The sequence below is a fragment of the Erythrolamprus reginae genome, chromosome 1, assembly GCF_031021105.1.
Source record: "Erythrolamprus reginae isolate rEryReg1 chromosome 1, rEryReg1.hap1, whole genome shotgun sequence".
Classification (NCBI taxonomy): Eukaryota; Metazoa; Chordata; class Lepidosauria; order Squamata; family Dipsadidae; genus Erythrolamprus; species Erythrolamprus reginae.
The window spans coordinates 335,801,375-335,814,460 of NC_091950.1; the positions used below are offsets into that span (position 1 = coordinate 335,801,375).

General features: G+C 39.9%; 1 protein-coding gene across 1 annotated transcript in view; it reads right to left on the reverse strand.

Moving 5' to 3' along the window:
• PCNX2 (pecanex 2) overlaps window positions 1-13,086 on the reverse strand; it is a 127,107-nt gene that overhangs the window by 63,655 nt on the left and 50,366 nt on the right. Inside the window, 4 exon segments of the mRNA XM_070733968.1 lie at window positions 4,674-4,824; window positions 6,187-6,279; window positions 7,086-7,182; window positions 10,008-10,117. Of these exon segments, the coding sequence (XP_070590069.1) occupies window positions 4,674-4,824; window positions 6,187-6,279; window positions 7,086-7,182; window positions 10,008-10,117 (451 nt within the window).

Genomic DNA, 13,086 nt, shown 5'->3' on the forward strand with positions numbered 1-13,086 from the left:
ATTGGAGAATCCTAAACTTTAGTCTGGACTGGAAAGTGGGGAAAACACTTCAGAAGGAGGTAATGGCAAATCACTTTTGTATTCACAATGAGAAAACCTAATGTATTCATGACGTCAAAAGAAGTGACTTGGAGACATTAGTTTTAATTTGAAATATCTTGTAATGTATATATTTGTAATACATTAAAAATAGTATACAGTGGTACCTCTACTTAAGAACTTAATTTGTTCCGTGGCCAGGTTCTTAAGTAGAAACATTCTTAAGTAGAAGCAATTTTTCCCATAGGAATCAATGTAAAAGTAAATAATGCATGCAAACCCATTAGGAAAGAAACAAAAGCTCGGAATTTGGGTGGGGGGAGGAGGAGGAGGAAGAATACCTCCAGAATCACCTTCTACCGCACAAATCCCAGCGGCCGATAAGGTTCCACAGAGTTGGCCTTCTCCGGGTCCCATCGACCAAACAATGTTGTTTGGTTGGCCCCAGGGGAAGAGCCTTCTCTGTGGCGGCCCCGGCCCTCTGGAATCAACTCCCCCCAGAGATTAGAACGGCCCCCACCCTCCTTGTCTTTCGCAAATTACTCAAGACCCATCTATATCGCCAGGCATGGGGGAACTGAGACACCTCCTCCAGGCTTTTATATTTTATGTTTGGTATGTATGTGTTGTTTGTTTTTAATAGCTGGAGTTTTATATATCTTTTTCTTTTAATATTAGATTTGTTCACTGTTATATTGTTTTTTATTATTGTTGGGAGCCGCCCAGAGTCTTCAGAGAGGGGCGGCATACAAATCTAATATTATATTATTATTATTATTATTATTATTATTATTATTATTATTATTATTAGGAGGACAGTTGCTGCCAAAGGAAGAAGGTTAGGCGAGGGGAATAAAAAAACTCCAAAACTTTAAGGCTTAAAAAAAAGAGGGACTCTGAGGCAGCAAGGAGCAAGCGCCTCCCATACACCCAGCACAAGGCTGCCTCCCATCCACTACACCAGAGAAAGAAACCCAGGCGGGCGAGAGGGGGGAACCTCCCAGTCCTTTGACCGAAAGGCAGTGGCTGCTGCCTCTTCCTTCCCATACTGAAGGGCTCCCCTCTCCTCTCGCTCATTCCTTCACTGTGGTGACTCCTCGGTTTAACTGAATACGAGTTGATATGGCTGGGGCAAAGCACCCCCTTTTGTCTTTCCACACCCAGACACTCCGGGAGGCAACCTCACGCCGGATGTACGGGAGGCAGTGCGAGGGAGTCACCACAGCGAAATGGTTTATTCCCTCTCCAAGCGCCCAGAGAAAGGAAAATGCTCCGTTCGCTCTGGGCTGCCAAAGCCTCCTTAAGCACCACCGAAAGGCTCCTCTGGCAGCCAAGAAAAGCCCGAGATGGCCAGGATTAAAGGGGGAATGGCAAGAAACTGGCTGGGCCTTCGTGCCACTCTCAAATTTCCTGGGAAATATTTCTGGGCTCGGATTCTTAAGTAGAAAATGGTTCTTAAATAGAGGCAAAATAATCTTGAACACCCGGTTCTTATCTAGAAAAGTTCTTAAGTAGAGGCGTTCTTAAGTAGAGGTACCACTGTATTTGATCTTTATTATTATTGCTGTTGTAATTGTTGTTAATCATTATGTGAATTTCCTAGGTATGCTTTATATCCATGACATTGTTTGGAAGTTAATATTTGATCTTTTATAATAGAATCTTATTAGGATATTGTATTTTCTCCCTGCACAAAATCAGTTGTCAGCTTGATTTTGAGAAGCAACTGAGATAATGGAAACATCCCTTTTTCTGACATCCGTATCACCTAACATGTCAAAAACATACAAAGAGAGTCATTAAAATGTAGACCCATAAAAACATGTCAGGGATGTTCTAAACTGAAGTGAGTTTAGAGCCCCTGAAGACAGTCAGCTAATGAAAAGTCAGGTTGCTTCTAGCTGATAGATTTACAGGAGAACTAAAACTACAGCTGTAATTTTAGAGATATTTACAGCCATCCCTACTTCTCCATTCAGCAGCTGTTGTTATTCCAATCTCATGCTTATTATTTAAGAATAATAAAAAATAAAATAAATTGTAAATAATAAAAAGTACTATTTCCTTTCAAGGGTTATGTGGTCAGCAAAAATTATAATCTTATTACAAAGTTTAAAACTGTATTTTGTTAAAGGGTTTACTGAAATAGTGATGCTAACTGGTTACAGTTTCATAAAATTATATCAATCCATATTGTTATCCAAGCACTAATTTAGACAATGATCAAGCACTTGAGAATTATTAGAATTGTTTCCTATTTTGACTTCCAGCTGAACGCAGTTAGTTACTCCAAATATTATTTACAAGTGTAATGTATTTATAATCATAAATATCCTTATCCCAGTTCACCTTACATTGAAACTAAGGTTCCCTCCACCTAGTACAGTGATACCTCATCTTATGAACTTAATTGGTTCCGGGACGAGGTTTGTAAGGTGAAAAGTTTGTAAGATGAAACAATGTTTCCCATAGGAATCAATGGAAAAGCGCTTAATGCATGCAAGCCCAAAACTCACCCCTTTTGCCAGCCAAAGCACCCATTTTTGCGCTGCTGGGATTCCCCCGAGGCTCCCCTCCATGGGAAAACCCACCTACGGACTTCCGTGTTTTTGTGATGCTGCGATTTCGCTGAGGCTCCCCTCACTGGGAAACCCCACCTCCAGACTTCCGTTGCCAGCAAAGCACCCATTTTTGTGCTGCTAGGATTCCCCTGCAGCATCGCAAAAACACGGAAATCTGGAGGTGGTGTTTCCCATGGAGGGGAGCCTAAGGGGAATCCCAGCAGTGCAAAAACGGGTGCTTCGCTGGCAACAGAAGTCCAGAGGTGGGGCATCCCAGTGGCGGCGGCTTGGGTTTGTAAGGTGAAAATAGTTTGGAAGAAGAGGCAAAAAAATCTTAAACCGCGGGTTTGTATCTCGAAAAGTTCATATGACGAGGGGTTTGTAAGACGAGGTATCACTGTACTTCAAAATGTGTTGGATCCCAACCTGATAATTTTTCCAGTCAGCATAGTCTTTACTGGCTCAAAGTTATGGTAATGAGAATCCAACATATCTGGGAAACCTCAACTTGAAGCAGGCTAATTGATGAGTTTTACTGAATAAAAACATGTCAATATAATAGTCATCCTGAATACCAAGCTACAAATGATGAAAGAAAATACTGGGGATGGGGGGGAGTGTTACCAAATTGCCTGCAAACACCTTCCACGCATAACAGTTTGGAACATATCAAAATGAAGAGTATTATGATTCTTGCAATTTTATGTTCTCAAAATAATTAACAACAGGAAACTTACCCACTAAACGTAGCTAGCATGTTTAAGCAGCAGGAATCCAAATGGTTAGAATATGAGAATGGCAAGAAAGGATTATTTTTCTCCATTTCTTTGCTATAATATCATACTTCCCAGGATTTTTGCTGTCAAACTATTCTATCCCAATCTGGTGTTTCTTGGGCAGGCTCCCCTCGCCCCAGGTCCTTCTAAATGGGTTGGGATTTCAATTTCTAATACTTAGTCAACTGGGCTGAATGCATGTTGTCTGAAATTCGAAGATCTACAGCTCCAGGTTTAAATGGAATTGGTTGGGGAAAACTGTTCCATGGCAAGTAATAGCAATAACACTTAGACTTGTATACCACTTCACAGTGCTTTTCCAGCCCCCTCCAATCAGTTTACAGAATCAGCATATTGCCCCCAACAATCTGGGTCTTCATTTTACCTGACCTTGGAAGGATGGAAGGCTGAGACTCAAAGTGCCGTTTGTTTGTTTGTTTATTTATTTATTTATTTATTAGATTTGTATGCCACCCCTCTCCGCAGACTCGGGGAGGCTAACAACAGTAAAAAACAATATAAACAAATCTAATATTAAAAGTAGTTTAAAACCCCTAATTTAAGAAACCAATCATACATACAAACATACCATGCATAAATTTTGTAAGGGAAGGGAATATCTCAATTCCCCCATGCCTGACGACAGAGGTGGGTTTTAAGGAGCTTAAGAAAGGCAAGGAGGGTGGGGGCAACCCTAATATCTGGGGGGAGTTGGTTCCAGAGGGTCGGGGCCGCCACAGAGAAGGCTCTTCCCCTGGGTCCTGCCAGACGACATTCTTTAGTCGATGGGACCCGGAGAAGGCCAACTCTGTGGGACCTAACCGGTTGCTGGGATTTGTGCGGCAAATTGCAGCAGTGAGCAGAAATAGCCTGCAGTACTGCATTTAATCACTGCTCCGCTGCAGCTCTTGGGAAGGTTCACCTTTTTGCTGTACATACGTACGTATGTATGTATGTATGTATGTATTGATTTGATTTGTATGCCGCCCCTCTCTGAAGACTCGGGGCAGCTCACAGCAACATAAATAGTGTACAAATCCAATTGTATTAAAAAATACAGTTTAAATAATTTAAATTTAAACTTAAATTTTAATTTTAATTTTAATTTAAACTTAAATTTAAATCATTTAAACAATTTAAATTATAATCCCTGCATGCCTTCATTTACTTTAACATAATGGTTTATTTACTTCATGATTCGCAATAATGAGAAAAATACCATATTAACTTTAACGTAAAGCATAATAAACACTGTCATTTTACATATTTGTATTCAGGAACCCAATGCTCTACATACCTCTTACTTCTCTCTGCCGATATTCCTTATTTTTAAGGATAGGATGGGATATCCACATCCATGGATGGTGTTTGCGAAGTTGAGGAAGTATGTAGTGTGTTATGAATCCCACAGTCCACGCAAAAATGAAAAGCACCAGGCTGAGTAATTCCTGGATTAAAAGGAAGCAAAGCGAAGCCTAAATCACATCATAATACTTAAAACATTTTAAATTTAAAATATGATATTGATTTTTAAAAATCAGTTAAAAATGCCATTTTCCACAAAAATGCGTTGTTGAAAAAGTAACTGAAAAATGAAGGGAAGAGCTTTGTTTTCATTTCATAAAACATTTTCTGATAATACTGTTCTAATACTGTAGCTGAAGGGGAAAAGAACACAAGAAAGAAATGTTCTAGTTTTGCAAGACATTTGTTTATTCGTGGACAAAAGACAGAATTGTGCTGAGGGATGAAATGCAGGAAATGTTATGTGTGGAGTGCTAGTAGGAATACAAAAAGGAGGAGCTCAAATTCATCTACGATTTCAAATAACTTTGGTGTGCCCACCGATATGTACTTGTCCTACTTTTCTACATTTATTACAGTTTATCAAATTTTAATAAATTAAAGGATTTGCTTCCCCCCCCCCCCCCCCCCGTCTTTGTGTGGAATGAAACTGAGAGCGAGGTGGTAGACAGTGGGTGGCATTAAAGGTGTAACGGCAGGGAAAATAAGTCAGAAAATGAATGGCAGTGAAGGAAAAATGTAGATACAACAGGTGATACATAAAACATTTTCAATTCAAACAACACCAGTCAAAGCTTCCTATTTGAAACAGGGTCACATCCAAAACTCAGCTGTTTTAAACAACCCCCCCCCCCCCAAGATGTGTCTTGAGCCCAAAATAGGTCTGTTTAAGAATCTGACATGTTCCATTTTGAGCCTCAAACATTTCCTGGATGAATGAGACGGCTTGTGATGCTCATGAAACCAAACGCAGCAAACTTGAAATCAGCACTTTGAATTCAAAATGTTCCAAATATAAAATATTCTGCAGACCCTTCAGAGGCGACCTACTTTTTTCCCACTTGAATCACTCATCCCCACTAGTAGACCTCTTTCTTTTCAAGTTGTTTCCTTCCCACCCCTTTGCAAACTGATTTTCCATTTCAATGCAGGAAAGTAGGGCAGCTCTGAATGTCTCATAGTTGACCATTTCCCTCAGCATCCAGAATGTTCATACACATTCCCAAACATAACATTACCTCAGCCTTGTTGTGTCAAAGGATGTGTTACTGCTGCCACAAAATCTCTTAGTATCATTATGCTATAATTGCTGTATATTTGTAACTAAACTCTTAATGGGTGAAACAATATGAACCCTCATTACCCACTCCCCGTTACAAGCAAATGTTTCTTCCCCTGGTTTGACTTTTAAAGCAATATGAAACAGTATCTAATTGCTGTGAATAATAGATATATATTGTCTTAAAAAATAACCCCCACAGAAGGAAAGAAATGGTAATACTAACCCCTAATGACAAGAAAACGGTACTGGCGCTGACTGCAAAGGATAACACAGCAGCAACAGAGCACACAATAAGATCTGATCTCAGGGTTTCTCTCTGCAAATATAATTTTTAAAACATAAAAACGCAAGTAAAGACATTTGATTTGCAAAATCAAACTACTAGTTCTACAGTTCTGCCCCGAGTCTACGGAGAGGGGCGGCATACAAATCTAATAAATAATAATAATAATAATAATAATAATAATAATAATAATAATAATAAAAAAATAGATTACCTCAGGGACCGCCTTCTGCTGCACGAATCCCAGCGACCAGTTAGGTCCCACAGAGTGGATCTTCTCCGGGCCCCGTCAACTAAGCAATGTCGCCTGGCGGGACCCAGGGGAAGAGCCTTCTCTGTGGCGGCCCCGGCCCTCTGGAATCAACTCCCCCCAGAGATTAGAACTGCCCCCACCCTCCTTGCCTTTCGTAAACAACTTAAAACCCACCTCTGCCGCCAGGCATGGGGGAATTGAGATCCTCTTTCCCCCTAGGCCTTTACAATTGTATGCATGGTATGTATGTATGTATGTTTGGTTTTTATATTAATAGATTTTTAATCATCAATACCAAATTACTATTGTACACTGTTTTATTGTCGCTGTTAGCCGCCCCGAGTCTCTGGAGAGGGGCGGCATATAAATCCAATAAGTAAGTAAGTAAGTAAGTAAGTAAGTAAGTAAGTAAGTAAGTAAGTAAGTAAGTAAGTAAGTAAGTAAGTAAGTAAATAAATAAATAAATAAATAAAATGGGATTTAAGCAATTTAATATAACACCGTACAATGGCTGACATTTCCAATGATACCATCATAAAGGTCTTGGTAAGAGTCCCACTCCCCCCCAAAAACCAAGGAAGCCTACCACTGATTCTCTCATCTTCTCAGGAAGTGGATCAACTCGTGGCTCTTCAAAATGCTGCTTTACAAGATGTGGAAAATATTTACAGTGAATAAGAGACCTAATTTAGAGAATAAATGAAAATCAGTTAGAACACCAATCTCCTGAAACAATAGACAGTAATTTTTTCTCCTAGCTTATTTAAGTAACAATTTACCAACACAAAAGATGGCTACCAGCCACTTAGCAAATATCATGGATCTGGAAGTAAAGGAAGAGACCAGGGGGGAAATACTCCCGGTTCACTTGTGTCTCTCAGCTGTCGGAGAGCCAGTCGTGAAGGCAGTGCGAGGCTCTGCCCACCTAGTCGGACACCGCCATTTGGGTTCTTTTAATCTTGGCCCTTGCACAAAGTGTTCTGTGCCTGTGCAGAGGGTAAAAGAACCCAAATGGCGGCATCCAGGCAAGTGGGCGGAGCCTCGCTCTGCCTTCATGACCTGCTGTCTGACGACTAACATGCACGAGTGAACCCAGAGCATTTCACCCCTGGAACAGATTCTGATTCCACCCTTGTAATTCCAAATGACTGTAAGTCCATAGATCTCCACCGCCATATTTGGAAAGCTTTCATAGTTAATTTTTGGATGGGGTATTGTTCTTCCAGACCTACTTGGTGTTATACATATTCCTGGTCAGTTGGAGGATGAAGAAGAGCTTGAGGACTCTGATACAGATAGTGTTTATGAATTAGTGGTAGACCCTGGGTTACAGGTATTAGAACAGGTGAAAGGCCAGCCACAGGATGGGGCTATAAGTCCAGAATCTAGCGAGGAAGAAACAGACGTTTGCTGGGTCAATCCCCAATTCAGAAGGGTCCAAAAACGCAAGGAACAGGTGTTAGGAAAAAGTTATTAAGGGGAGGAATGGGTTAAATACTGGAGTGATGTATTTGGTACATCAGGGGGCTAGTCGGGAAGAAGGGTGGAGTTTGAATGTTGTATTTCCAAAATGAAATGTGTTTCCATTTCGCTCCGGAGCTAGTAAGTTCATTTTGTGTTATTTTGCAGTCATTCCTGCTGTTTTTGAAGCATGCTGTAAGTACATAAATCTTGGGAGATATAGGAGGCTGGAAGGAATGTATGTGGAATGTAATTAAGAGAGAAAAGGAATGTACCAGTCTGTATTGCATTTTGAATATGGAAGTGAAGAGAATAAAAATGGAGTTGAGTTTCTTTGTTTATGAAATACTGCATTCAGTAAGAGTTATTTTTAATAACTAAAGTTCTACCAGAAACCAGAACACTTGGCACACAGTCTGGGGAACTTCTTGGGCACAAGAAGAACGTTCAGAAATTCCAGCTGATCCAGAATATAATGGCACGAACAGTTTTGAGTGCCCAATGATACATTCAAATAACATCACTGCTTCATCAGCAACGCACACACTACAGTAAGTAATGGCTTCCAGCAGGTTTCTGGCTGCAATTCAAGGTCCTGGATAGCATCAATAAACTTGTACACAGCATGGATATTTGAGAGAACACCAGTCTCTTGTAGTTTCTGCCTCTTCCACTATACTCATAAGATAGGCATGCTTTAGGGCCATTCTTATGGACCTAAGAGTGTCATCTTATGAAACTTCGAAGGGCTGCTTTTCCTGTCACATGTCTGCCCTTTAGAACAGTTTTCTCCCTGAGGTTTAACATGGCCCTGACTCCTACTGGCCTTCCCGTTTCTTTTATATTTATGATTTATGTATATTTTATATATAAAATATATAGGTTTGACTACTGTAATGCTCCCTACATGGGGCTACCTTTGAAGAATGTTCAGAAACTTCAGATCATGCAGAATGCAGCTGCGAGAGCAATCATGGGCTTCCCTAGGTATGCCCATGTTACACCAACACTCCGCAGTCTGCATTGGTTGCCGATCAATTTCCGGTCACAATTCAAAGCGTTGGTTATGGCCTATAAAGCCCTTCATGGCATCGGACCAGAGTATCTTCAGGACCGCCTTCTGCCGCACGAATCCCACGACCGCTTAAGTCCCACAGAGTTGGCCTTCTCCGGGTCCTGTCGACGAAACAATGTCGTTTGGCGGGACCCAGGAGAAGAGCCTTCTCTGTGGTGGCCCCGACCCTTTGGAATCAACTCCCCCCGGAGATTAGGATTGCCCCCACCCTTCTTGCCTTTCCTAAACTCCTTAAAACGCACCTCTGTCATCAGGCATGGGGGAATTGAGTCCCCTGGGCTGTTTCTGTTTTATGTATGGTTTGTATGAGATGTATGATTGTTTTTTATATTAAGGGTTTTAAATTGTTTTAATTATTGGATTTGTATTGTTTTGTTGTTGTGAGCCGCCCCGAGTCTTCGGAGAGGGGTGGCATACAAATCTAATGAATGAATGAGTGAGTGAGTGAATGAATGAATGAATGAATGAATGAATAAATAAATAAATAATGTGTATGCATATAAATTTAGTCCCACCTTAGCGAGGAAACCCAGCTGGGTGATCTTCAGCCAGTCACTCTCCCTCAACCTAGCTCAACTCACAGAGTTGTTGGCGTAAGGAAAATAGGAGGGGGAAGGTGTGTTGATATGTTCTCCACGTTGAGTTATTTGTAAAAATAACAAAGGCAGGATACTAATAAATTAAATACATATATATATTCTTTTATATGTATGTTTCCTGTCCTATGTAATTTCCTTTGATATATATGTTCTCTTTTTCCTGATTTCTTTTATATGTTATTTATTTATTTACCTTATTTATTTATTTATTAATTTATTTATTGACTTCTATGCCCCCCCCTCTCCAAAGAATTTATGTTTATTAGCTGCTCTGAGTCATTTGATGAAGATGCGCAACCAAGTGAACAAATCGAATTACTTTATTACATAGTTCTATAGTTTAAGCCATACGAACGCATCGGTGATCACTTACACTAAGACGGATGGATCACTGCTCTGCCTGCTCAAATGATAAGAAAGTGCCACTAAAAGCCCACAAAAGGCAGAGAACAGTGCGGGAATGTGTTGAGCATCCCATGGTTCCTATAGATAAAGAGGAGAGGAGACAGAAGGATTATGGATGTCTTTACATCGTTTGCAAGTTACTACAGAAATAAATTAAATATAGTTAACATGCTGGAATTCATAATAATTAAATTGCTGCGTCATACATTAAATAAACCATATTACATCTCATCAAGCTAATGAAGTTGTGATATTTGAAGCAGGGTATCTAATTATGCAAACCACAATACTCTTAAAATTGGCAATTAAGTAAAAGAAGCAAGGAAAATCATGAGAAGCTATTTTTTCCTCCCTAGATACATTTTTAAATTACATATACCATGTTTAAAAAAATAAATAAGTTGAAATGGCATTAGTTTTTTAAATTACATAAATATAATTTCAAATGAAAAAGCACTTTTCCTTGTTCTTCAAATAACAGTTACGAATACATTTGACAGTGTAAAAAAAATAGGTTGAATCTAAGGCAGAACTTGCAAGAAAGATGTTCTAGAACAGAGTTGTTATATAGAAAGTGGTGGAAAAAATAGCCATAAAACCCTACCAACAACCAACTAACAACAACTCTCTTTCCTTTCTTCTTTCAGCAACTTATCACCTCTTATTTCAGAAAGTTGAACATCAACCAGTATCTCACTAGTCAACCAATGAGCAATATAAAAGTAAGTTCTTTCCAAACTTCCTATCTCTGATTTAAAAACACAACATATTCCTGGACAGCATTTCAGCTTGATGTACATGGCTAGCTTTAAAACTATTCGATTTTACATTTCACGGGGAGCTGGATGCTATTTTGAATGGAAAATGTTATCATTCTATCTTCCAAAGTTACCATACTTTTTTTGACAGTTTCATTTTTATATGACACCTGCATTAGATTTCAGCAAGAAGAGACAATGTACTGCCTCAGGATATCTTTGTCTTCTAAATTTTTGTTTTTGTTGTTGTTGACTATTCAACAAAATCCAAAAGTCTAATTATTAAAATCCAGCAGAGTAATTTAATACCATTTCAGAGGAGAAAACACATAGAACTTTAGTATTAAAAGTAGGATTGTTATGGTCAGGGGTGGACTTCAAATATTTTAGCAAGGGGTTTTCTGCCTGGTTGCTGGGTGGGCTTGGCCATGGTGGGAGTGACCTAGTCAGCCTCCTGCACCGTGGCTGGGAGGATTTTTGCCCTCCCCTGGCTCTGGAGGCTTTTCCTGAGCCTCTAGGGGGGCGAAAACAGCCTCCCCAGGCTCTAGAGGCCCGTTTCCAACATTCCCAAACTTCCAGTAGGCCCGTTTTTTGCCCTCCCAAGCATCCGCCACACCATGCACTTATCTGCATCATCCAAAATGGACCACATGAGGACTCCTGGAGGAGAAAGACGGGGTGGATGGATCATACAGGAGTGGGATTTGGGGGTTCTCTGAACTGCACAGAATCTTAGCTATAGGTTCTCCTGAACCCCAGCAGCCCATCCCGGTTAATGTTGAAGAAAAATGAAAGTTCCACAACTCCAAAAAACAAGAAATACTGGTAAAATGTTAGCTTTCCTAATTTGTAGAAGGCAACCATGCCTCAGAAGTATTCCACTCTGTGCCCCTGAAAAACCCATAGCAGCTGAATTTGCCCATCACATTAATTCATAAACCATGGTGTACAAACCATAAGAGTTGTACGCACTAACCCACTATATTGGTCTAGATTGGTGTTTCTCAACTTTAGCAACTTTAAGACCAGTGGACTTCAATTCCCAGCAAGCCTGCTGGCTGACGAACTCTGGGAATTGAAATCTATAGATGTTAAAGTGCCCATGGTTCAGAAACACTGGTCTCTAATGTGAATACATCCCTGGAAATAAAACACACTTGTGTCCTTTCTTGTGTCTGGAAGGGATACAGGCATTGACTGAACTGGCAATTAACCAGTTAATGGCAAGTAAATCCTGAATTGCAATCCATCCACACATTCAACATTTAAAGTTATGCTTTAAAAAAAATCAGGTAGACGTCTTTTATAAAGAAGAATATAAATGCCAACATTAGAGTACACTGGGGTCAGGATATGAAATGCATAGCACCATTTTGGAACAAATAATTACCCTGCTTACAGATACCTTCAAAAATGAAAAAGCAATAAAAATTCAAATTATATGTAATTTTCCTGCATAAATGGAAGGTCTACAGTTGATGTATGTAATTTGCAGCAAATATCTTGTAAATCTTTTACCGCGTTTTCTAACTTCAGGGTAGCAGCATTATAAGCATATTTCAAAGCTCTAGGAAGCTCAGGCTGTGGGCAAGATTGGTTATCTGCAAAACCACCTGCCTGCTACAATTTAGCTTATTAGCCTGCAGAAAGACGTGCAAATGACCCTTAATACTATTTGCCAAAGAGACTTTGAACGTTCAATTAACCCACAGAGAATACCAACGATATAAATGAGTTTCCATTAAATTCACATTCTCCCATCAGTAATCTCATAAAAATAAAATCCAGCTTTTCCCTCATTTCATTTTCTTTCCCCCTAATTTAACAAGATACCAAAGCCTAGCTTATACACAGCAGAAGGGGCAATCTTCTATGGCTCCCACACTGGTGATATTTTAAGACAATGATATTTACTGTATTTCAATCCCTCTATTAGATTGGGCAGAGAAGGCATGCTGTGGATACCATCAGCTAGGTGGGTCCCAGAATATGTGTCTTCTCTGCTGTGGTGCCCACCTTATGGAACATTCTCCTCCACCCACCCCCCATCCAATTACATTATCTCCATCACTTTTTAATGTAAAGGACTAGGGGAGACATGATAGCAGCATAATTCCCTCTAAGCTGAGCAGTGAGCAAAATCATCATCAACTCAGAGTTTTCCAAACCTGCCCAGAAGCCAAGAGGGAAAGAGTGAGAGGGAAGGAGAGAGAGAGGAAGAGAGGAAGAGAGAGAAACAGATAGAAAAAAGAGAGGAAGGAAAAGAGAAAGAAAAAGAATGGGAGTAAG